Source organism: Gopherus flavomarginatus, chromosome 3 (genome assembly GCF_025201925.1).
Source record: "Gopherus flavomarginatus isolate rGopFla2 chromosome 3, rGopFla2.mat.asm, whole genome shotgun sequence".
NCBI lineage: Eukaryota > Metazoa > Chordata > Testudines > Testudinidae > Gopherus > Gopherus flavomarginatus.
Window position 1 is genome coordinate 13,506,439 of NC_066619.1, and position 25,325 is coordinate 13,531,763.

General features: G+C 44.4%; 1 protein-coding gene across 1 annotated transcript in view; it reads left to right on the top strand.

Annotated features, from left to right (window-relative positions):
- Window positions 1-4,023: 4,023 nt before the first annotated feature.
- ARK2C (arkadia (RNF111) C-terminal like ring finger ubiquitin ligase 2C) overlaps window positions 4,024-25,325 on the top strand; it is a 106,782-nt gene continuing 85,480 nt past the window's right edge. The window contains exon 1 of the mRNA XM_050944761.1: window positions 4,024-4,275. Coding sequence (XP_050800718.1) covers window positions 4,215-4,275 — 61 coding nt within the window. The 5' untranslated portion in view covers window positions 4,024-4,214. The remainder of the gene's footprint in view (window positions 4,276-25,325) is intronic.

The following is a 25,325-nucleotide window of genomic DNA, read 5'->3' on the forward strand; positions in this document are numbered from 1 at the left end:
GCTCTCGTCATTCAGCGCCTCTGAAAACCAGGTGACACTAAAGCTATGACGAAATATGACTGGTCTATGAGGAGGTTGTGACCTGCACCAGCCTTCATTCTGACCCTTTTTTCCCCAACTGTCCAGAACTTTCTCAAAGTTTCTTATCTGAGGCTGACGTTTTTTCTGTTCTGTCCATGAGGAGGGGGAAGTGGCTATGTGGGAGGTTGCTTGTCTCTGTGTAGCCACTCTCACCCACTTCAATACATCCCTGAAGGAGTATAGGGAAAAGTATGTAAGCAAGATGGAGGAGCAGCACTAAGTGGTGTGGTTAAGCACACACAAAATGAATTCTGCTTGAGGGACCTTTTACTCCCAGTATACACCCTGGGCAGGATCCATCCAGTTGGGGGCCAGCTTCCCTATGGATCCCAAACCTTCCAACGTCTCTTTTGTCCCCACCCACTTTGCACCTGCTGAGGGGGCTATTGGGGTTTTTGCATTAATATATTTCCTTCTGAGTACTTTTTGCAGGAAGGAAGCATGTGGGTTAGTATTATTCATGCCAGGATTGAAGTTGCACAGCAGTGGAGTGGCATTTTTTTTGTATTTATCTTGTAGGTCTGTATTGCTTTCTGATGGAGGGAGTTTGTGTTGCTTTTAATGAGGTAATACCAGGGGCACAATACATGGTTTTAGATATCGATCAGTAGGAGGAACTGTCCCAGTTTTATTCTCCACTGCTGTTGGGAGTGTTCCTGTGTACACACAGTACCAGCTTGCAGAATTGCTGAAGGTTTTCTCCCAGGGTTTTGCTCCATTCTTGCTGACATTGTTCCGACCTAGTGACTAGTTTGACTTGTACTGTCACACAGTATTAATGCCGATGGCTTTTAACCTGGTCAAAAATGTCAGTTGTTTTTCATGGGAATTTTTTTAAAAATGAGGTGATTTTTTTTTTAGCTGCTGCAGTTTTTGGGAGGAAGCCAAATATGATTTTTTAAAATAAAAACGTGTGTGTGTGGGGGGGGGGGGGGCATGTTGGTCAAAATGTTGAGTCTTCCAGGAGGGAAAAAAGAGAGAAAGAAAGTTTGCATTTGGTTGGAAAAACTGGAAAATGGTTTGGTTTGGGAGTGTGAGGAAGGCCATTTTCAACAGCTTGAAGTGGTTTGTATTTATCTAGTGGTTTCTTTATATGGTGGAATCCACAGAAGGTTGGTTTTTTTTATTTTTTTTTGGCAGTGCTTATATGTAGCTGGTCTGAAACTTCCTGATGCATTTATTATGAGGCCTAAGGGTGAATAATTGAGGGTATCTGTTTTCCATGTGGATTCTGTGTGTCTCTACATTTTCCAGATTTTACCATTCTGGATTGTTACATTTTGTTCCTTTTCACTTGGATTATGTTCTTTCCAGGTCTCCTCAGTTAGCTCCACTAACATCAGATTTTATGAAGGAAAAAACTAACTTTTTTCTATGATATCCCCAGTCAAGTTATGTGCACGGTTTCTTTAAATTAGTAGCAGGAAACCCGACCACAGAGAGACTGGGAAAAGCTCTAGCCCTGAAGTTCTACAGTGAAGCAAAGAGAAACAGAATAACTTTAGGGGGAATACAGTTGTCCTTATTTTCATAAAGTTCCTGGTTCAGTGTTAGAAGAAAGGGACTGCTGTGATTATCTCATTGTCACATGAGCAATGATTTACTCTTCTGCAGAATGTTGTGGTATATGTATATGGCCTCAAACAGATCTCAGAAGTGGGTATTTACCCACAAAAGCTCATGCTCCAATATGTTTGTTAGTCTATTCTGTAAGGTGCCACAGGGCTCTTTGTTGCTTTTTACAGATCCAGACTAACACAGCTACCCCTCTGATACAGATTTCAGACAGTATTTTAAAATAGAAATTTCCTTCATTTTCTTGTTAGTTTATGGCAATCAATGTCAAACCATCACTCTTACCTTTTTTGTCTTGTTCAGTAGCACATTATTTTCCTGTTAGTTGTATATTTAAGAGTTTCCTTACTGTTGTTTTTAGCACTCTGTGCGGGGCTTTAGGGTTGAAATGGATACCTTTTCAGGTCCAGCTGTTGTCTGTGTCTGTACATCTTTGGGTGTAGGATGTATATAGGAGGAATCCAGGTGCTGCTGTCCTTGTGCAGTATGTGTGCACCTCTGAGTGTGTAAAGTTTGTCTCTCTGTATGTTTGATTATGTCTCTGTATGTATGTAGGTAATTTAATAGGGATTTACACAATAAGGTTCTGTAGAAATGAAATAGGATTTTATAAAAATTATTCTAAATCCATATAGATTTTAATAGAGAATGATGATATCCTTGCTACAGAATTTTTAAACAATCCTATAGAATTTAATAGTGACTTTTATCCCTGTTATAGGATTCTGTAGACTGGCTTAGAAATTCTACAGAGAGAATATTATTCTCTGCTCACTCTGTAGGACTTTCCATAAGCATATGTGCAGGGTGTCAGTGCATGTCTGATTCTGGATATGTGTCTGAACAGCGCAGTAGATCTCAAACTTTTGTACTGGTGACCCCTTTCACTTAGCAAGCCTCTGAGTGTGACCCCCCCTTATAAATTAAAAACACTTTTTTGTATATTTAACACCATTATAAATGCTGGAGGCAAAGCGGGATTTGAGGTGGAAGTTGTCAGCTCATGACCCCCCATGTAATAACCTTGCGACCCCATGAGAGGTCCCGACCCCCAGTTTAAGAACCCTGGAATAGGGTATTCCTCTTTGTCTTTGAGTGGTTAGGGAGTGTGCAATTATATGTGTATGTATATCTATATGATTTGGGTGCATATATATGACTTTGAATGTTCAATGTGCATGTTTCTGTGTCACTGTCTGTTTATCTCTGCTCTATCTGTGAGCGTAGGGTATATGTATGCAGTGTATATATTGTGTGCCTCTGTCTAGGTACATATTTGTGCCCTCTCTGTGTGTGTCCACGCCTGTGTGTGTGTGTACCTACACTTCTGTACATATTTGTATAGATTGTGTATATGCTGTGTATATGCCTGATTGTGTATCTTTATATGTATCTGTCTATGCCTTAGTGGAGAAGACCCATAGAATGTAACAAGAATTAAACCAACAGAGATACTTAATAGGATTCTACAGAAATTACTCTGAAAAGCTACAAGATTTAATAAAGACATTTCTGTAATCTTTTTAGCCATTCTGTAGAGTTCTATGGCAGGGTTATCATTCTTTCAACTTCTATAGGCCTTTTTTTTATAAGGGTATGATCTGTGTCTGTGTTCATGCTGTGTGTGTTGATGTCTCTGTATATTTGTGTGTCTTTTGATGTATGTATACACTGTATGTTTGTGTATGTGTGCCTATGTATGTCTGAGTGTGTATGTGTCTTTGTGGACAGTTGGCATACAAGTGCCTGTGTGTGTGTTTTTGTATGTAGGATGGGTGAGCCAGATATTTTAAGGTAGTAAGGTGCCTAGCTCCATCTTTAGGCATCTAAATACCTTTAAAATTCTGGCTCTGTCTGCTTATACTGCATGTTTGTCTCTGTCTCTGTGGTTGTGTGCACACACACACACACACACACACACACACACACACACACACACACACACACACACGATTCTCTGTGGCTCGGGTGTGGAGCATATGTGATCTCTGTGTATCTCCGTGTCTCTGCCTGAATCGCTCCATGTGTCTCTGTGAGTGTGTGCATGCACATATCTCTGTGGTGGGGGTGGAGGGCGTGTGTTTGGCAGCCAATCCCCCTGGCTAGGGTGTGTGTGAGAGTGTATCTGTATATCCCTGGGTGTGAAATCCACCCCCAGCCTCCCAGACCCTGGCCCCAATTTGCTTCCATCTCCTTGTTTGGAGGCAGCTTAGCCAGCAGGGCCCAGGGCAGGCGCTAGTCCAGCCCCAGCCCCTGATTGGGTCTCCTCCCTGTCACAGAGACCCAAGCTGGAGATAATAATAATATATATATATATAAAAAAAACCCAGCAAGAAAGAACCAACCACCCCCTCCTCCCAGGCCTCCCTCCCATTGGCTGCCCTTCCCTTTGTGTGCCAGGCAGCTGCAGTCCCAGCTCCACATTTGAATGTATATAGGGGATTGGAAGGGACCATTTCCATGGGCCATCTGTCTCCCAGCCAGCAGCAGCCCCACTCCCACCTCCACCCAGGAGCAGCACAACAAAGGGACCGCAGCCGCAGCAGCAGGCAGGCAGGATGGTTCTAGTGCACGTCGGCTATCTTGTTCTTCCAGTGTTTGGCTCTGTACGAAACAGAGGTATCGCTTTATCCTTCGGGGCTTATTCTCGGTGGTGGTGGTGTCTGCGTGTGTGTGGGGTTTTTTTTTCCAATGCACGAGCCTTTGGTTTCTCTGGAGGGTTTCCCCCCCCCCCGGCTCCTCGTTGTCTCTCTTTCTTGCGGATCAGATGCAGGAGGGTGGAGGGGGAAGGAGGGAAAGAAAGAAAGAAAACCCAGCAGCCGAGCGGTGGGATTATTTTAGATTCTTCTGCTCTGGATTCCGAGAGCCTCCTTCCCTTAACTCGGGCCATCTGCCCCCTGCTTCCCCCCTGAGAAACCTAGATCTCGGGTGGGAAGCCAAGCCTAGACCTGCCCCGCTCTATGTCCGCATGGGGCACGGGGCTGAAAAAAAGGATTTTTTTTTCTTTTTGTGCATTCAGTGGGTAGCGATTTTATTTTGTGTTCTTGGCGTGTGTGTGCTCTGTTTGACCATTGATTTGTGCTTTTATTATTATTATTTATTTACAAGCTGAGGTCTCCCCATATCTTATCTCGTCCCTCCCCCCCACTCTCTTGGGAGCCGAGAGCATGTTCACCCTCTCTTAACCTTTCTTTTTGTCCCTTGCTGTTTCTTCCGTAATGGACTAAAATAGCTTTGGAATTAGCCTGCCGTTTTTAGGGTGCCTTTTCTTTCTTGTTGGACATTGCTCCCTCCCTCCCCATCTCCTGTAATTTGTCCTCCTCTCTTTGGGGATTCTAATTGTAATGTTGGTTCTGGAGAGCAGCACATCAGTCCACAGCTCCATGGTGCTCTTATTGCTCAGAGAGATTTTTCAGGAAAGCAGCGTGATGATTATTTTTCACAGAGTTTTAATATGGGATGTGTATGGCCATTGCATATTTTTTCCACCTCCCCTCGTTCCCATCCACCCCACATTCTGCTATAGACAATGGACCTGGACCTCTCCCTCCCCTCCACCCCTCATTCCTTCCATTTTCTTTCTATCAAAATCAGGATGCATTTAGAGTCATTGTTATTTCTAAATCAGCCTTTTTCTCTCCTTACATTTCTTTCCTGGAAATGTTCCCCCAGCCTGACCTCCCACCCCCACTTGGCCTATTGTTGGTCAAGTCCCTGTAGTTTTATTTATATATAAAATAAATTTCCTCTTAAAGATGATGCACTGCTGTAATTACCATTGAGGTCTTGATCACTGGGGACCCAATAAAAGATGGGTTAAAATCTAGCACAATTAGACTCAGTCCAGATTCTGATCTCAGTTTACACTGCTGTAAATCCAGAGTAACTCCACTTGCACAGATGGCTTCAGATGCACTGATTTACGCCCCAGTGTAACTGAGATCAGAATCTGGTCTTTCCTGCTGTTGCCCAACTGCTTTAAAATTTATTTCCCTTTACTGTATGTATACATATGAGCCAGGTTGAACACAGTGGCATTGTTAACTGCAGTCTCTATTGTGATGATGGGATGATGACATTTTGCATTTATCAAATCTTTATTTTTTTTTTCTTCATTGTGTAGCACAGTGAATGGTCAACTTGCTGCTGTGTGCTGTAGCCCTCTGCCTCTGCATTTAGCTGTATTGTGACACCCCTCTCTTAACCATTTCCTGTATCCATCCGAGGAAGGCATTGATATTTAAGCTGCAGTATCCCCTCTCTATGGGCTGTCTGTCAATTTCAAAAAGGCTTAGATTGATGAGATTTCTCTGTAACACTAATTCTCCCCCTCCCTCTCATCTGTGCAATTATCCTTATTATTTGAGAATGTCTAGGATTTTTTATTATATACTAGGCATACATTAAAAATAATTAAGACTGATGTTAAACCCAAAATATAATTATCCTGATTAAATCATTATCATCATTAATTACACTGATTTTTAATACCATTACAGGATGCAATTTAATGTTTTCAATTTCAAATTAGTTTTAGTGGGGTGGGAGAGGTTCTCTGCTTCTCTCCCCAAAATTTACATTTCATTTTGGGTTCTTTCATTTTACTTAAAACTGAACATACCCACAGAGAAACTGTAAAGGGGCTATTGATATTTGACCCATACAAATGAACCAAAAAAAGACCTTGTGACAGAGGATACTAATGCTTAAACCTGAAGTCCTAAACCACAATTTTCTTGTAAAACTGTTAGACAGACTGTAAGCTTAAATCTGCTCTTTTTAATTTCATTGTAGTAGTATAGAAAACAGGCCATTTCAGAATAGCTGTAGATAATAACAGCCATTTTTGTATCTTCATCTTGTTTAGCTAAGTACATTGCACTGTAAATTCCTGTTAAGTGGATTCATTTTGCTTTAGTTGGTGGATGCAGTATCTTGTGGGTTTTTTTCTAGTTCGACAACCATTGGTTTGCCATCTAGAATGCCTTTATGACTAAACAAATTAATGTCAATCATAGGCAATAATAATAATAATAGTAATAAAATCTGCAATTAAATTAGCCTTATTTTAAAAAAAGGCTTTGAAAAATAGTTGGAGAATAAGATCAGTGAATAAATGGAAACACTAAGCATATGAACATCTGAATATTCCTCCACCCTGCGTATTAACAAGGATTATTCAAAGACTTTGTAATACAAAGGGGTACTGCATCTTTGTACATTATATATCACACACACTCTTGGCCAAAATTACACCACTTTCAACAGCTGGCCTCCATCTGTTTCTTTGAAAGCTGAAACATCCAGTATATACAGTTGTCTGTTACAGAAATGATCCAAACACTTCATTTAGTGTGTATAAACTGGACACAAACATTTGATCAATTAACGCTGCTCCAAAGAAGCATATTAAATGGCAATTTTAATTAAATTATTTTTTTTTAAAAACGAGACTGCTGGCAAAATGGTTTTCCATTAAACAGGGATAACATTTTCTGCTGTGCTAAATTACTTCCTGTTCTTATTTTGTGGGTAATTTTCTGTATCAAATATCCTTTGGTTGTGTATCTTCACCTTTTTTCTTGTACTAAAACTAAAGCATGGTCTGTATTTTTTTACATTACCTAGTTTCTGATGTAAATCTCTCTGTAGAGACATACCCTGCTGAAATGTAATGTGCTGTAGCCTATACATCTGCTCATTGTACGCTGCTTTTGTTCTGTTGCCCCTCCATAGCATGGTGGGCCTTGCCTTTTTGTATTGTGTGCATGATGACATTGTTACACACAATTCCACTAATACTAATATACAATCTCTCAATAAAGAAACTAGTTTTCCTATATTAACCTAGTGTGCTTTTTCTATTGCTGTTTTCCCATTTATTGTCGTATCCTGCTGTTTAGATTTTTTCCTTGCTTTCCCCATTGTAAGATTGGAGTGAATGAATTTTTCAGTACCACAGATATGGGGGTCTTTAAGATTTCTACCCCATATCTATATTCAGCATTAGTCTGTGTATATCTACTGTACAGATACACATCCTATATTATCACTGTTCCTATGTATAGTTCTGTTTTACTCCAGAATGGCAAAAATTAAGTGTATAAACACACCCACACTCATTAATTATCAGAAGAGATTAAGGAGCCTGCTACTTACTGCATTCTGATTACAAGGTTACACATTGGTCATGAGTAATGAGAGGTGCAATGCCCCAAGATGGATGAGGGAAAAAGACATTTTTATATGGCTGGCTTTATTAGCAAGAAGTAAATGAATCTGAAAAAATATTTCCCCCCTCCTTTTTATAACCCTGCCCTTTTGAATATAATTATCCTGCCCACCATCTGGTAGGAGAGGAGTCCTTAGTGCCTAGATATTATGATGACTGGCACACTATAAATACCTTAGATAGACAGCTGAAGAGCTAGAGTAGTAAATGTGTCCAAGATGCTAAGGTTATAACTACACTTCCTGCTTGCAGTATAGTGTGAAAACCTGAGGTCCTCTCTTCTGAATATCTGATTTGATTAACAAGTTAAATGTTGTTGTAGAAACTCTTAAGTAAACATGCACTTTAAAATATATGTAAGCACACAGAAAATTTGAATTAGCTCTGCACCTTAGTCAGTAGGGGAGTTTACTGCAGATGCCATGAAATAATAATGCAGATCACCCATTTTTGGTATCTCACCAGAGCCCATGAAGGGGACTGTTTCCCAGACTTGCAGGAGGGCATTATTACGTAATACATTTAAAATTGATTACATTTGGGTATTTAGGTGCCACTACAAGTCAGGGCTTCCAAAAACATTTTCTGCACTAATTGCATTTCAAAAGAAGATGGAGAAATGCAGGGCTGGCTATTTTTCTGTAAAGTAGAGCAAAAATTCAGCAGTTGACAGTTCCACTAATCAAAATTTCAGTGCAAGACAAGTAATCTTCCACTTGTCCTGTCGAAAAAGGCATGTTAGAAACAAATGAAATCAAGTGATTAAAGGAACCCACGCTGCCTAAATGGTCATCATTTGAAGAGGCTCATCATTTTGCAAGGCAGTGCCTTTTCACTTTCTCCTAGCTATATCCTGAGTTTTTTCCTCCTCCATATTCCTTTTCCATGTATCTTAGTAATTGTTTGGCCATCATGTCCCTCCTGTATGACCACACACAATATATTTCTCTGCTCCCCCTTCTGGATGTACTGTATGCTTTGGCCCTTTGTTCTCTGCTCGAGCCTATTCCAGATTTGAAAGCTTAGCTGTTTGCTGTGACACATGTACACGTACACATATGTAAGCAGGAGGTTGTGCTTTTTTTAGCTTGCATGAAGGGAGACATGCATGCCTGTTGGGGCTGATCATTCTATTACATGATTTTTTTCCTCCACATAGTACAATACAATTTTGTTCATGGTTTCAGAAAGTAAAAAATCCAACCAAGTGCCTCACTCCAAATCCTACATTTCCAACCTTTGCTAAACTGAAATATGCAAGCAGCTGTCCCTTTGTTACAGATAGTGGTTTCATCATAACAAGCCACCAGTTCTTATTTTGCAAATTAGGCTAATATAGATCAAAATTGTTTGGTCAATACATTTTGAGCATAGTTTAGTAATGTAATAATACAGAAAGCTGCTGGGTTAATGGGAACTCATGCTAAGCAATTTATCATCTGCATCATGTTTTGACCTATCTTGTTAGAACACGCATTCGTATGAGAGACATTATTTCTGCTCCCCCCACAACACTTTACTAGCAAGCAGCCACAAGGCTTCCATAGTTCATAATTCATCGAAGGCATCCACAGTTTAATAATTAATACCTTTGACACTGTCATTCGGAAAAGACATCTGGACACAAGAGAGCCATTTTTTTTCATTTCAGTAGCACAGATTGGGAAAATTGGAGACAAGGAAAATACCATTGCTGCTGTGGGTGGGGAAGGACTCACAATGGTTTCTTGAAAGTGTATATTTCTCTCAGACACCCCCCATGCATTAATGGGCTGCTTTAAATAACATCTTTCTATAAGAGGTGGAATAATTATCCTGACTATGGACGCAACTGGGCCAGATTCTTATGTATGCTAAGGTGCCTTTACCGGTTCTGGAAGCTTTAGAAGGGTCTTAAATAGTTTACACTCACTTTAAGACCCTTTATGCTGCTAGAGAAGTTTCACTATCTGACTCCATCTCCTAAACCAACCTGAGGTTCTTGTCTTATTATAATCTGTACTGGGTTTTTTAAATTTTATTTCAGAAATAAACATACTGGGCCAAATTCTACTCTCATTTGTTGTGGTGTAAATCTGGAACAGCTCCAGCAAAGTTTAATGAAAGTAATTCTGGATTTACACTGCTAAGACAGAATTGGGCCCACGTAAGTGTAATGTTTAAAAACTAATGAACCCACTTCCAAATTAAAAAGCAAAAGAAAGCAAAGTATAAATGGACTTGTGAGACGCATGTGGTAAAAATCCAACCCATGGCCTAATCAACCGTGAGTCAAGTGATTGGGGTTCAATCTTGCCAAGTGCTGCTGTGTGGAGTAAATCCTGGAGGCTGCTGAGTGCCCTGTACTTGTGTGGATTTCAAAGAGAACTGTGAATCCTCACAACCTCTGAAAACTAGGCCTCTTTGATTTAGGTTCCTAACAGTGGATTTAGCTGCCTAAAGGCACTACATTTGAAGATGATAGGCTTAGTGGCTATGAAACTTAAAAACCCACTGCAAGCAGGCCCAGATTATATCAGTAAACACAATTCCTTAGTAAGTATTGGTTCTTGTAATATTGCATTGCACCAAACATGTATCACTTAGCTGCACAATCTGCTTATGTGCATAAGAATCTCTCAGTGCTTGTGTGGCCCCTGTCAGAGTGTATGGGTGTTACTCTTGCTAGCTGCATACAAGTTGACTACAGCATTCAGCTTTCTCCACAGCAAATCAAGGCCTGAATCCTGCTCTGTCTGAATCCTCAATCGCCCTAGTGAATGAATAGCATCATCAGGAGATTTTTGTCCATTTCAGCAATTTTTGGGCTGTCAGTGCCTCTGTTGTGCATAGGGTAAAATGTAAGACGAAAGGAGTCAGTGGGAGTAAACAGCCCCCTCTCTCAAACTCCCCATGTGTCTCACATGAAAACATTCCCTGTAATGCCATGAAGAACATGCAAAATATTAAAGGCCAACTCATCCCTCCTTCATTTTGATGGAAAGAGTGGAAAGCTCCCTTTTTAGCTAAATGCTGTGATAGTGAGTCAATCCACTACAATTGTCCCCCGGCTTCTGCACTGGCCCTTCCAGGCCAACTCTGTGTGTTTGGGGTTCTGTGATTTCAGGGGATGTGGGGAGCCAGGAGTGAGAGGGTCTGCACAGTGCCACTCTCCTCCACAATCAGCCTTTTCCTCAGTCCAAAATAATGTTGGTCCTGCTACCTTATCTTGCACAGACTCTCATTCCATGTTGTCAGCACCTCCTCCCCAAGGAGTTTTGGCTTAGTCATAGCCAAGACGCAATGGAACATAGCTCCTGAGGGAGCTCGGGGGCCCAGGGATCAGCAGAGAGGGACTAGGCCTCAGTGCACATTCCTGAACACACAGGATGCTGAGTTTTCCACCTCATTTTGACCTGAGGTTTTTTCTGTGGTAGGGAAAGATCTAGGCCTCAGTCTAGAGCATAGAGCTATACGGATGTCTGACAAGCCTCACTCCACTTACGTGTATATTCTGGGGACGGCCCCCTGACCAGACACATCTGCCAAATTCACGTTGTATTATTCCTGTGAACAAGGCAGCAGTTTTACCAGGTCTGCATCGTGGCCTGTAGCAAAAAATAAGTTTACAGTGTTTTCTTCTGATGCCTGATGGGACCTGTCCCAGCAAACTAGTTTTACAGCTCTAGATCCTCAAACTGCAGTCAGTGGGAGCAGGGGCTGCTGAGCATGTTTGAAAACCAGGCCATAAATCCTTACCATTCCAGCAAACTAAACACATCCCAACTCCAGTAAAGCCTCAGCTCTGGTTTCAGTCACCCTGGTTAAAGCAACCCCACTGACTTGAAGGATCTAGTCTGTCCTCAGCTATGTGTGTCCTTGGGGTAGTTGTGTGTGTATAGCTGAGGGCTGAATTAGGTTTAGGTGACTTCAGTGCGGGGGGTGGCACCTGCAAAATTGGGATGAGAATCTAATCCAGCATCTTGTGGGGAAGATAGTCCTTCAGGCCGGAGGAAGTAAGCTAGAGCCTGCTTCGTGTGGTTGCTAAGAGATACACCTGCTATGCCGTATATACAACTGAGACTTGCCAGTCTTCCTCCCAAAGATCAATTGTTTCTGAAATTGCACTAAATGGGTCTCCACAGGGGAAGTGCTGACCTTGGGGATGCCCCAGGTGTCTGCAGATGCTTTGCCAAAAAATGGCTAAGAAATTACTAAACTGGATACCAAATCGGATCCTGTTGACTCCAGTGAGTTATTCCTGTGAGTAAGAGCAGAACCAGTCTCTATTGGCTAATTCCTGTGGTCTGTCCTCAGTCCTCTATAGTCTGGTTAAACCCCCAATGGACCTAATTCCTCTCTTCACTGGGCTGCTTTGTGCGGTGCTATGGATGTAATGGACCCCTACAGAGTAGGTGCTTAACTGGCCTAAGGAAGATCCTTAATGTGGGGTGATGCTCCGGTGCTGTTCAGCTAGTGTCTAGGAGGAAAGAAACTCTGGCTGCGCTTATCAAGCTGCACTAATTTACAGAGGGCACAGGGCAGTTGCAAAGCCAGTGCAGAATTGGGAGCATGCAAAGGTATCTTAAAGCCATCTTTCTATTCCCCCCAATTGCCTGTGCTGTGCGCTTCTTGGTTGCTGCTGCAAACCCAGGCCACCGTCAATGGTAATTTTGCTCCAGTAAGGATGACAAGATTGGGTCTGATACAATAAACGTAATGGAGTGGCAATAGGTGATGTCTCATAAGGATGCTGCTTAATTTAGATGTACCTTAGCTCACATAGCCAGTTTACTGTGACTCCAGTAATCAGAGTGCAACTACTGGGATTCTTGACATTTGCCACACTCTCCAAGCATTAGTCCTGCTATTTTCAATCTTCTCTGGGTTGGGCTGTCTGTGGAGGAAGCAATGTGGTCATGAAGGCTACACGCACTAGCTTCTGATCTCAGTTACCTCCATTGACTCACTAATACGAATGGCACTACTCTGGGTTTAGACTGACTGCCCAGTCCTGGGGTCCTTCCTTAAGCTATTGGAGTTCTTTCATTTTGTCTGATTGCCCATCATGAAAGATGGATCACTTTCTTGAACTAGCAGGACCCATCTAGCGGGCACCAGCAGTTTACCATTCTCATGTCCCTTTTAGTGATGTGTCTTCTGAACCAATAGCCATTTGCTGGGGATATTTTGCCTGAATTCTAAGAGTCAGTTTATTAAGCAAGGTTTTTCAAAATAGCTAAGAACACATTTTACCAAGTCACTGTGCACAGTTTAATAATGGCCATAATTCAAGGATCCATCCCATACACATGTTAAAGGACAGTGATTGGTGTTCCTAATAACCCTCTGAGCTGCCATAAAATCATCCCTTCTGAGTTGCCTGAAAGCTTCCAGTTTGCTTCCTTAATAATATGGAGTGTGTATCAATATAGCTAGAGAGACTATAGTGTTAGTAAAAGGTGCCAAACAAGTGGTCTGAAGAATTCTGCAGGACATGTACGGCACAGGAGAACAGTGGACTAACCTGCTAATGAAGAGGGATGACTTCTATGGGCCGAAGGAGTAATTTAGGGCATGTCTACACCGCAAAAAAAGACCCACAGCAGAGAGACTCAGAGGCTCGGTCAAATGACTCAGGTTTGTGGGGCTTATGCTATGGGGCTCAAAATAGCAGTGTAGACATTTGGGCTCGGGCTCTGAAATGTAGTGAGGCAAGCAGGTCTCACAACCCAGGCTCCAGCCTGAGCAGGAACATTTGTAGGACAAGCCTGAGTCAGTTGACCCAGGCTCTGAGACTACCTGCCCTGGGGGTGGTTGTTTTGTTTTGCAGCATAGCGGTAGCTGAGTCCTCATCTCATCTCTGACCTTTGTGCTCTGGCTGCCATTTGTCAGGGTGGATTGCATGCTGTGTAGGCAAGGAACTGGAATGACACCAACTAACTCATTTCCCATAGGCCACCAAACAGCCATCAGATGATAGTAACAACTTTTGATTAATAATGACCTGGGCTAGATTCTAAGTCTCTAACAGGTGACCTGCAGGAGAAAGACTCTGTATCTCATTACCAATTCCATGAGCCATCCGGCTCCCTACGGAGCTACATTTTCTTTTATTCCAAACAAATCAGTTCAAAGCGTTCCCAAAAGGATTATGAAATTCACTTTGCAGTTCATGCTGTTCAGATCTTAAAGTATTGCCTTCCCAACTGCTGCGTTCAGCCATTCTCTAGAGAAATCTCGCTATGGAATTCTGCTCTCCCATACTTTTTCAGATGTGTTGCCATGTCATTCTGGCTTGCCGTACTTGAACAAGCTATTAGGGGATATTGCATTTAAACATTCATCCCAAACCAGTATGCATTTATAGTCCATCCTGTTATGTGGGGCTTTGGTACTGAATATGCATGGCTATTAAAATTATTGAAAGTAGAAGGTTCCTTTTTTCCCAGAGGACTTTTAAACTGGACAGACACTACGCTTAGGCAGCAGTGGAAAAGAAATCCCCTTCTCATTTTGGAAGTCTAAGGAGGAGAATACCACTAGAAATATGTGAACAGCAAGCCATGATGTATGAAGCGCTGTAGCCCAGTCTATGGGGCTTTGCTGCAGAGTATCAGTTTGATCACTCCAGAAATATTAAAGTCCACAGATTCTCATCAGCACCCTAAAGTTTACTGCTTAAATAAACAGGACACTGTTTATTTCTTAGCCATTACTTTTTGTTTGGTGTCAAAGGTGAATTTAGCGCTGAGGTGGCTTGACAAGCATGCCTAATGAAGCCCTCAGTTTATCCACACGTGTGCAGCATGACATTCTCCCTCCCCTTTCCTACCAATGGACTTTACATTGATCTGGCGAGGCGAGAAGAAAGTTCTGTTTCCAGACCTGTTCAGTGAACAGTAGGGCACACAAAGGTGGTGGTGGGTTTTGTGCATTGTGGACACTTATCCAACTGAACCAGACCCACCTGCTCACTTTCTATAGGACACCAAACAGCCATCAACAGGAATGACTCTGTGACTAGTGTCCTAAGCTGGCTTTAAACCAGCAACCTAGAAGTGAAAAGCTCTGAATGGCTTTGCCAGATCCCTGAGCCAGCCATTCCTGATTGCTTTATCAGTGTTGATCTGCGCTTCATTAATCAGTCCAACAGTCATAACTTCCTCTGTTCTCTGAAGCTCTTCTAATTTAATTTTAAAATAATTTCTTTATATTCTCTAGAAAGCAAAACATTTTCTCTATTTTCTTAGAGGTTCCTGCTCATGCACCGATAGCTTCTTGTCCTCTCCATAGTACTCCAGTGAGCCGGCGATGCTCAGCTATAGATGGCAGTCTATATGGGGGGTCCAGGGAGTTCACAATGTGACCCACAGTCACCTCTCCCAAGTGCAGCCCATGGAGACTACAAGTCCCAGAATGCCATTCTCCAAATTGATGTCAGTAGAGGTTGCTCCTACCAAGGTGGAGCATACTGGGACCTGCAGTCCTCACAGACCTCTAAGACCATGCTCAGAATGAGCGCAGAGTTGCTACCCTGCTCCATTTTGACAAGTTCGGTGCCACCTGCAGTCTCTTAGCAAGTTTCGAAGGAAGCCCTAAGCCAGGCTAAGGTTGGGTGTCGCTGATGTAAAATTCTTACAATACATGCTCTTTTGCAGGAGGGCCCTGTGCACCCTCCGTCAGACAGTACTAAATGTCCCCAGTCCTGGCCATTGCATGGATCAGGGATATTTAATCAGACGAATGGCCATGTCCTGTGACTTTGCTAATGTGCTCAGTGATCGTGGCCTCCCTTGCCAGCTTGTAACAGCAACAGCATTGCCAACTCTTCTGCTTTTAGTGGGAATCTCACAATATTTCGGTGTTTTCCATAATGCCCTGCTCCTGGGGTCAGGTGATTGGATGAGAATCTCAGCTTTCAGTTCAATAAAACTACATTTCTAGCCCTCGGGGTTGTGGAAACAAACTTGAAAATGTGACCCAAGTGCTCCCTGAAGCCGCAAAAACTGGAGCGCAAATAAAAACAACCCACAGTTTATTACTTTGTTTTTTAAAAATCTCATGATCTTTAAGCCAATCTCAGAATTTTTTGGGGGGAAGGGCTGATTCATGAATGTGTAGGGTTGGCCATACTGAGGCCAAGTTCAAAGCCGCCAAACAGTGGGAATCAGACTGTGAGTTTCTCTAACCCTGCAGGTAGACGCATGGGTAAGACACAGGGCTCTAGCAGTGAGTTTTCTCCTCTTCTCACTCAGACAGGATGCGGAGGGGAGGAGGCAGGCATGGGTCCCCCCCCCAGCCACTGTCCTCACTCCGCCCCTCCATTATCGGCAGGCATGGGTCACCTCTGCTTTCACTGGTTCTCTTCCTGGGACAAATGACTATTCTTCATTTTGTAGAGCTTGTCTGAGACATGGACCTCCCCCCTGCACCCCCAAAGCAGCATGGTTCAAAGAAGCCTCTAGCTTTGTGTGTGTTTATTGTTTGCTCTGTGCCCTCTCACATGGGAGATCCCGATTTAATTCCCACTCACTATAGTCTGCACCTTGATCTTCTAAGAGGGAGGCAGACCACTCAGGTCCTTCCCCTCCAAAATAGACAAACACACAACAGTCACTTCTGAGCCGTGTCAGCGTTAGCTACAGAGCTCTTTATCATGACCTGGACTCCAATTCCACAGGGGGCTCAGAGTGAAACCAACCAGGCAGGAGCTTCCAGAACTGGAGCTATGCTGGGGTCAGGCAGAAACAATCTCTATTCCCCAGAATCACCTAGCCCCAGGTCCACAAAGGGACTTAGCTATTGCAACGCTCAGCCTTGCCGTACCTAACTTTTAGGCACCCAGCGGAATCCACAATCTCTGGGATAGGCAGCCAAGCTCCCTATACAATACATGGGGAGAGACAGACAGATCCTGAAAATGCAATCCACAAAGCCAGCACACTAGGCAGGCAGTTGACTAAGCTAGTCAACAACAGGTGTCAAGGAGGAGGTGAATCCTAAGCCCTCCCCTCTCCCAGCTTAGAGGGATCTGGACTCTCCCCTGCAGTCAGACATCTATGCTGTCACCTGCAAGAACAGCATTGGCATGCCCCTAACAGTCAGGGGTAGGAGGGGAGATAAAAGGACCTTCCTAATAACCATTAGGCCAGGGCAATCACCCAGGTAGGGTGGGCAATACTGGTTAAGTTGCCCATAGTGCTTGAGAAGAAGAGCTTTGAACATGGGTTTCCTACATCTTAGCTGAATACCCAAACCACTGCACTATGGGATACTCTGACAGGTAGTACTGTTAGGCTCTTCTCTCTGATCCCTGGTGATGCTCTTCAGTGGTCACATGACCTTTCCCCCAGCATGCCTTTCTGGGTGCTGGCCCTTTAAACTTTGCAGACACAGACAGCTGCAGCCCTAACGTGGCCATTTTGTTGCTTGCTGTGGAACTCTCTATCTCAGCTGGTAAGTGTTCCGACCTCCTGTCACGTTCTCCCTTCCTTGCTCCTAGGGACGTAACATGTTCTCACATGAATGGTGTTTAGTATTTAGCCTTCACCTGCTGGAGTGATTAGTTCTGTAGTGCTAATTGTTTCGTGTTATGTGTCCAATATACCAAGAACTGTATCCCATCCTAGGGTGACCAGATGTCCCGATTTTATAGGGATAGTCCCAATTTTTGGGTCTTTTTCTTATATAGGCTCTTATTCCCCACCACCACCCACTTCCCAATTTTTCACACTTGCTGTCTGGTCACCCTATCCCACCCAAATAAGAGAACATATATTTTGGATTAAAAGGAAACAGTAGCAAGAAAGAACAAAAGTAAAGACTCCAGGAGAGAGCACAATGTGTCCATCTCTGGTTACAGGCTGCAGCCTTGCTGAGACCAGATGGAATTCAAGGGGCAGCGCACATAAAACCAGACACCACAGTTTCAAACTGCATAGTTACGAAGTTGTGAATGATTTTGCATTTCATGCACTATTCCATAGTTCACTCGTTGCAGTCCCACTAACCCATTTGTGCAATATAGGCCTGATTCTTCACTGCACTCTTGTGCAGCCATTTACACGAGTGGCAAATGACTGTGATATGCTACCCTTGCGGAATGTGAGTGGAGAACTCTCATTTGGTAATGTTTTATTCCCACTTGGCACAGGTGTAAGTAAGTACACAAGGTGAAAGATAGTGAAGAATCAATCCCTTTCTGTTTAAAGCCTGATCCTTCCCAGAAACCCTAGGGTGTAAGTGACTGCATGTATTTAATGCCAGTTTTAAGCCTATCCTGTATGTTACAGCAGGTAGCTATAATACAGATTCATACAGACCTGAGGATGGGTCATGGAATGGACAGCATGGCATGTGGTGGGAAGGCAGTCTGATATATCTACGCTGCCAAGAAAAACCCACCATGCTGAATCTCAGAACTCGGGTCAATAGACTTGGGCTTGTAGGGCTTGGGCTGCATGGTGAAAAATAGCAGTGTAGCTGTTCCCGCTCAGGCTTGAGCCTGGGCTCTGAAACTGGACAAAGGGGGATGGTCTTGGAGGCCAGCTCGAGCCTGAGTGGGAATGTTCACACTCCTGTTTTGAGCCTCAGCCCAAGCCCAATGAGCCTGCCAAGTGACCCGGGCTCTGAGACGCAATGCTGCAGGTTTGTCTTTGCAGTGTAGACATCCCCCCAGTTACCTGTCCCAGTTCTTGATGAGGTTATAAACTCCATCTGCATAACGATTGGAAAGGACAAGGGTGTGTCTCATGCATGCATGCATACTCTTAGTTCTGAAAAGGCACTGCCAATGGGCCAGCTGTGAAGCAGCCCAAAGGGCATGAAAATGCAGATGATAGGAAATGCAAAGTCATGTGGCACAAGTGCCACGGCAGAGGAGGTCAATGTTTTTGTCAATGATCGGGGAGAAAATATAAAATGATTGCCGATCAGGTTTGCAGGGGAGACAAAGATTGGCCAGCAGGTGAATAATGATGAGGCCATGTCACTGGCCCATAGGGTTCTGGATCAAGCTGTGTGACACTGCCCGACCCCATCTCCAGCACCAACCCTCACCCCTGCAGTGTCACACTGCCCAGCCATGACCCCCCTCCCAAGCATGACACCAAACAAGCTAGAGGTAATCAAACAACATGTGTTTTAATACAACTAAATGCAAAGTCACAGTTCCAGGTCAGGGGAAAGGCCGTGACTCTGAAAAGGACTCAGGAGTCAAGTAAATACGAGCTCCCAGTGGATTGTGGATAAAAGCGCTAATGAGGTCCTTAGATGTATAAACGGAATATCGAGCAGGATTAGGGATGTGGTATTCCCCATGTATGTTGCATTGGTGAGGCAGTTATTGGAACACTGTATCCAGTTCCAATGCCTAATTTTAAAAAGGATGTTGGAGAAACAGTAGGTTTAGAGAAGGTTACAAGAAATGTTCAAAGTCAGGAAAACACCCTTACAATGGGAGACTTAAGGAACTCTATCTATTTAGTGTGTTGAAAAGAAGGTTAAGAGGTGATTTGATCATGGTCTGTAAGTACCCACTCAGGACAATGGTTTCTGATACCATTACTCTCTTCAATCGAGCAAAGAAAGACCAAACAAGAGCCAGCGGATGAGAGCTGAAGCTAGAAAAATTCCAACTGGATATAAGGTGCAAAATGTTAACAGTGAGCGTAATTAAGCATTGGGACAGCTTCATCACTTGGAGTCTTTAAATCAGTAGTGGATGGCTTTCTAAAAGGTATTCTCTAGTAGAGGGGTAGGCGACCTATGGCACGGGTGCTGAAGGTGGCATGCGAGCTGATTTTCAGTGGCACTCACACTGTCTGGGTCCTGGCCACTGTTCCGGGGGGCTCTGCATTTTAATTTAATTTTAAATGAAGCTTATTAAACATTTAAAAAACCTTATTTACTTTACATACAACAATAGTTTAGTTATATATTATAACCTTCTAGAAAGAGACCTTCTAAAAATGTTAAAATGTATTACCGGCATGCAAAACCTTAAATTAGAGTGAATAAATGAAGACTCGGCACACCACTTCTGAAAGGTTGCCGACCCCTGCTCTAGTTCAACCACAAATGAAAAGCCTGCTGCAGGAATTCCTGGGAGAAATTCTCTGGCCTATGTTATGCAGAAAGTCAGATTGAATTATCATAATGGTCCCTTCTTGCCTTAATATATATGAAAATTGTTTTAGGAAAGAATAACAAAGCTAGTGTACCAGAATCTATCCTTGAGAAGGCACCCAAATGGGAGAGAAAGATGGGTTGCTGACAGCAGAGATCCACCCTGTAACTAAGCCATGGAATGACCCCTGCCAGAAGTATGTTAACAATCAGTACTGGGTAGAGGGATCTAAAGGATACCCTACCAGTCAGTTTGTATGAAGCAGCACTTACTGGTCTGAGCATGGGACTGGCAGCCAAGAACTCCTGACTTCCCATATTACTTCTGCCATTGTTTTGCTTTGTGGCCTTGGGCATATCACTTGAGCTCAATATTCAAAATACAGACACTAACATTTGCATAGAGTGTTGTGCATGCACAGTGCCTTGGATGTGTGCGAATCAGGGGTATATGCATACACTTCAATATCTGTGCATCCACATCTCAGACTTCTTGTGAATGCTCATTGCGGGGGGTTGAGCATGCGGAAACTGGACACGCACAAAAATGTGTGGGCACTTTAACATGTGCACATTTGAAAATGTTGGGCCTTAACCTCTCTGCCCATTTCTCCTTGTGTAAAATGGGGAGAATGATCCTTCTTTTCCCATCAGCCGAGTTCTCCTGCCGATTGGCTCATGCTCATGCAACGCTTGCAGGAGCCAAATGTTGTTGTTGTCCTGGTCACACTGTCTGGAGTGGTTCACCCCGTGAGTGCCAATCTCAGGGCAGACAATCATAAAGCAGGGCAGACACCTCAACTTGGCAGTATGTTCTACCACTAGATTTCACCAAACCATTAGCAAACGTGAACTCCTGAAGCACTATAACAGCCAGTGGGCACTCCAGGGTATGTTGCCACCCAGGCAAGCTGGATTTAGTGGTAGTTGGTTGCCATACACCAAAGATCACAGAAGATTCAGGTTGCTCCTGGTCCCAAGAAACCAGTTACTTACTCCAGCCCTGTGAGGGTCCAAAGAGCAAAAGAGAGAGAAAAAATTTCTGGTGTTCCTGTTTATCTCCGTCTTCCAGCGTTCAAGCTGATGGAATGCACTTTCTTGAACGTAGCCTCTTCATGGGTGTGAGAGGGCCATTAACCAAGTCTTTGTATCGTGATGTTCCACAATGGCCCATTTAGTTTTGATAGTCCTTCTTGATGGGCGGTGGGTGGAGCGTTCCTCTTGACTTGGTTCACAGAGCTGACATTTTTACAGTTATATAGCAAAACGTACATATTACCTTATAGCACGGGATACAGACATTACGAGTGAAATTAATGCATGCAACAACTGACAAGGATTCTGTAGAGTTGAAACACTAAACGCATTCTTTCAGGTCTAACACCCATCTTGAACAATACTACCATACAGATGAGCTAAGTTCCCTGTAAGTTGCGTGGCTGCACAGCCATGCAGCAGCCTATTTACCACTGTGCAGACACTTAGGGAATACCCCCCCGACCCCCACCTAGCCCAGCCCCCAATCTGCTGTGGGAGGGGCAATCCTTCCCCAGCCCCAACTCACCCTGTGGCCCGAACCTGCTGCAGCTGAAGTGACATGGACCCAGCCATGGCCAGATCAGGCCCAGGCGCGGCCTGAGGTGTGGCCAGGGTCAGCCCGACCCTGGAGTGGCCTGGACCCAGGCGCCCACCTGGGCAGCCCTCCCCCAGCCTAGACCTGTTGAGGTCAGAGGAGGGGCACCTATCCTGCAGTCCCAGCCCCAGAGCTCCCACGGTGGGGACAGGCGCCTCTCCCCGCAGCCCAGGTCCTGCTGTGGGGAGAGAGTGCTGGAGGGAATCCTCTCCCCGCACCGTAGCTCCAGAGCATCCTTCTGTACCTCAAACCCATCATCCCTGGCCCCACCCCAGAGCCCCACCTGCAGCCAGAGTCCTCACCCCCCTGCACCCAACTCTGTACCCCAGCCCTGAGCCCCTCATCCCCGGCCCCACCCCAGAGCCCACCTCCCCAGCCGGAGCCTTCACACACCTGAACCCCAACCCTCTGCTCCAGTCCTGAGCCCCCTCCCACAAGAATTCCTCAGCCCAACCCCCACCACATGAATTTTGTTATGTTTGTGGTGTGTCACATGTCACCTCCATATTGGTGCATATAACAAAATTCATTACGCACATGGGTGGGAAAAATCAGAGGGAACCCTGCAGGTGAGCTGGTCTGGTGTCCAGCTATGAATTTATCATTGCTCAGCCTTGGCAAGAGTTATATCACAGTTGCATTAACCAATGTAATGGCAACACACTGTCCTCCTTTCTTCTCAGTTACATCCAGGCATGGGCACCAGGGAACATAAGCGACATGTTATGTGGAATTTTAGTTAGTCCAGAATGGTGAGTAGATGGCCTGGTGCAACCACGTCCTCACTTCATCCGCTGCAGGCTGACTGGTTGTAAGCTGTTCAGGGCCTGTACAAAGATTGGTGGGACAATGCACTCTTTGAGGGAATGATTTAGAAAGCACACAAACGTGTTGCATGTTAATTGGTCCGTATAGACCCAGCTGGTGTGCTTTAACGTAGTGCTGTTTGGAACAGCAGACTGGCAGGGTCAACATGAGTCAATTAATGCCTAACATATTCGCACACTTTAGAAACCACACCCCTAAAGAGCACATTACCCCACAGTGTAGACAAGTCTGAAGACTTGATTTTCATTCTGCTGACCTTGTTGTTGTCATACAAAAAGAGCTGAATGACTGCCTGTGCTCGAAGACGTAGGCAAAACTTAAATCTGTCAGCCCCAGACCTTTGAGAGGAAGGATGATTCAGCAGTTAAGATACTAGCCAAAGACTGGTGTTCAGTTCCTTGCTCGGCTACAGACTTTGTGTTTGACCCCGGGCCAGTTACGTAGTCTCTCTGTTCCTCATGTGTAAACTGGGGCAAATAGAACTTTACCTCACAGTGGTGTTGTGAGGATAAATACACAAAGGAATGTGTAGTGCTATGGTAATGGGGCCCATATAAGTCCCATAGATAGGTAGTTTGAATTTAATCAGAGATGGGCCTGAACTGTAAAGATCTGATCTGGATTCAAACTGTTCCAGGTCTGTCTCTAGTCTCACTGAGGCAGTTCTATCCAGAATTATCTCTTCTACACCTGTTGACTTTGACAAAGGGCTGTATTCTGTCCTCCATTACAGCACCCATCCAGAGTCACTCCAGTGAAGTCAAGATCAAGAGAGTTACTCTGGATTTACACTCATGTTACTAGGAGCAGAATTTGGGACTGGCATTTCTTCCCCCTCATGCAGTGCTGATTAAGGAGCCATTTTTGGCAGTCAAAACAACTGTAAATCAGAGAACGGGGCCTACCCCGCGAAGCAGAGCTACACAATCCTAAGCAGAACGGCTCGGATTTGCAAAACAACGCATACGTTTTGTGCATACACATTGTGCAATGTGGGCCTCTCTGCTCAGGATGAATTTAAAGCCATTTAACCGTTCTGAAGGCTCTTGTGAAAGGGAGAGTGGGAGGGAAAATGAGAGCATCTTTGCTGATAAGAATTGGCAGTCCTGCAGGAATCAAGTTCATTAGACTCTTATCTGAAAAGGCCTTTTGACTATCCACTCAAAATGCACTGCTGATTTGATGAGCTGAGGTGTCTGTTTTGCTGGGGATGGATTTTGACAAACAGCTTCCTTGCGTACCTAATGCACAGCTCCTTCTATGAGCTTCCTAAGGAAATCCAGGGTTTCATTGATCTCCTCTAAGCGAATAGCCTTGACCTTTCCAACTGGGCGTTTCCTGATCTTCGAGAGGCAGAATGCCACCAAGCTTGGATCACTATTTTCTAGCAGAGTCCACCTTCGAATTTTGTTGCTGCTCCCAATGACCTCTCTGTTAGTGGATCGTGATTTCCTTTGTGGGCCATTCACTTCAATAAAGCAGTGAGCAGTTGCTCTTTTCCCTCTGAGGGCCCAGGGGAAACCACTGAAGTGTCGCAACATTATTAAGTGTCTTAGGGTTTGGGGGGGTTTTTGGCAGAGGGGTTGTTTTTACCTTGGACTGAATTATAGGGCAAGTAAATACATTCTGAAAGAAAAAAGCTGAGCAGTGGACACAGCCTCAGAGCTTCAGCTTATTCCTTTTATTCTTAGCACCTGGATTTTCCAGGGGCCTCAATTCATACTCCACACTTGCACCCACCATTGCTTTCAGGCACAATGTGGTTCAAACTTGTGCAGGCATCGCTGATGGCATTTAGGCTTATTTTGTGGGTACAGGAAGGCATTTAAGGGCCCAGATCGTGCCTGAGCTCCTTGCAAAGGCAGAAGGGAAGGGAAAAGGGCAAAGATTTGGAAAAAATGACCGTTCTTGATATCCGCTGAGCACAAGGTTTTGCTTTTTGCTAGCCCGTGTAAAGCTAGCTGTAGGAAAAGGGCTAGGGAGATCTAGGAAGGAGGAGGGATCATGACTTCAGGACTGGCCAATGGAACTGGCCATGCTGAGAGCAGAGGGCATGCTGCAACCTCTAATAAGAGTGTCTTCACTGCAGCGCTAGCCCAGGTGATCAGCACCTTGTCTGAGGACCCAGGATAGCTTAGCCCAGGTGTGAGTAGCCACATTGCAAAGCTCTACCCAAGCCAGTGTCCTCACTGCTGCCGTGTGCACTCTCTGTGTGTGTTGCTAGGACTCTGGGAGCACATCCCATGGTTCTATGTGCTGCAGTAAACTGAGCTGCTTTATGAATAGTGAGATAACTTGTCTGTCCCTCTGGCACATGAGGGGAATTGTGGGAAGGCACCGGAGGGCTATCAGCACTTGAGTGATGTCGCCTGCGTCCCAATGGGCGGGCTACCAGCCCATGTAAACGTGGTACCTGGGATGTCACTCACATCCCCTGCCGGAGCAGCTAGCCCGGGATGAAAGCACCCCGTAACTCAGGTGAGAGGCTTTTGTGTGTGGACTGGAGAGGTGTTAGGGGCAACACTCAAATAAGAACCCAGGGTATCTTTTCAGTGAAGACAGACCTTAGAAGGGTGCTGCTGCTGCACTGCCTAGAAACTCCAGGCAGCGTTGAGCCTGCCTGCCACCTGGAGTGCAGCTGAGGCTCTGTTGCAGGTCTGAGCCTCTCAGGCACAACAGAGCCTTAGAGGATGCCATGACTTGCCTGCTTATTTGCACCCACATTTTACATTTATTTAATTGCCGACTCAAAAGTGGGGGAGGGGAAGGGAATTAGAGGCTTGTTTTAAAAGGCCCATCTCTTTTGGGAAAGCTGAAGATTTGCCATCAGCTAAAGAAACAGCTACAGGGGATGGAAGTGGGGGGCGC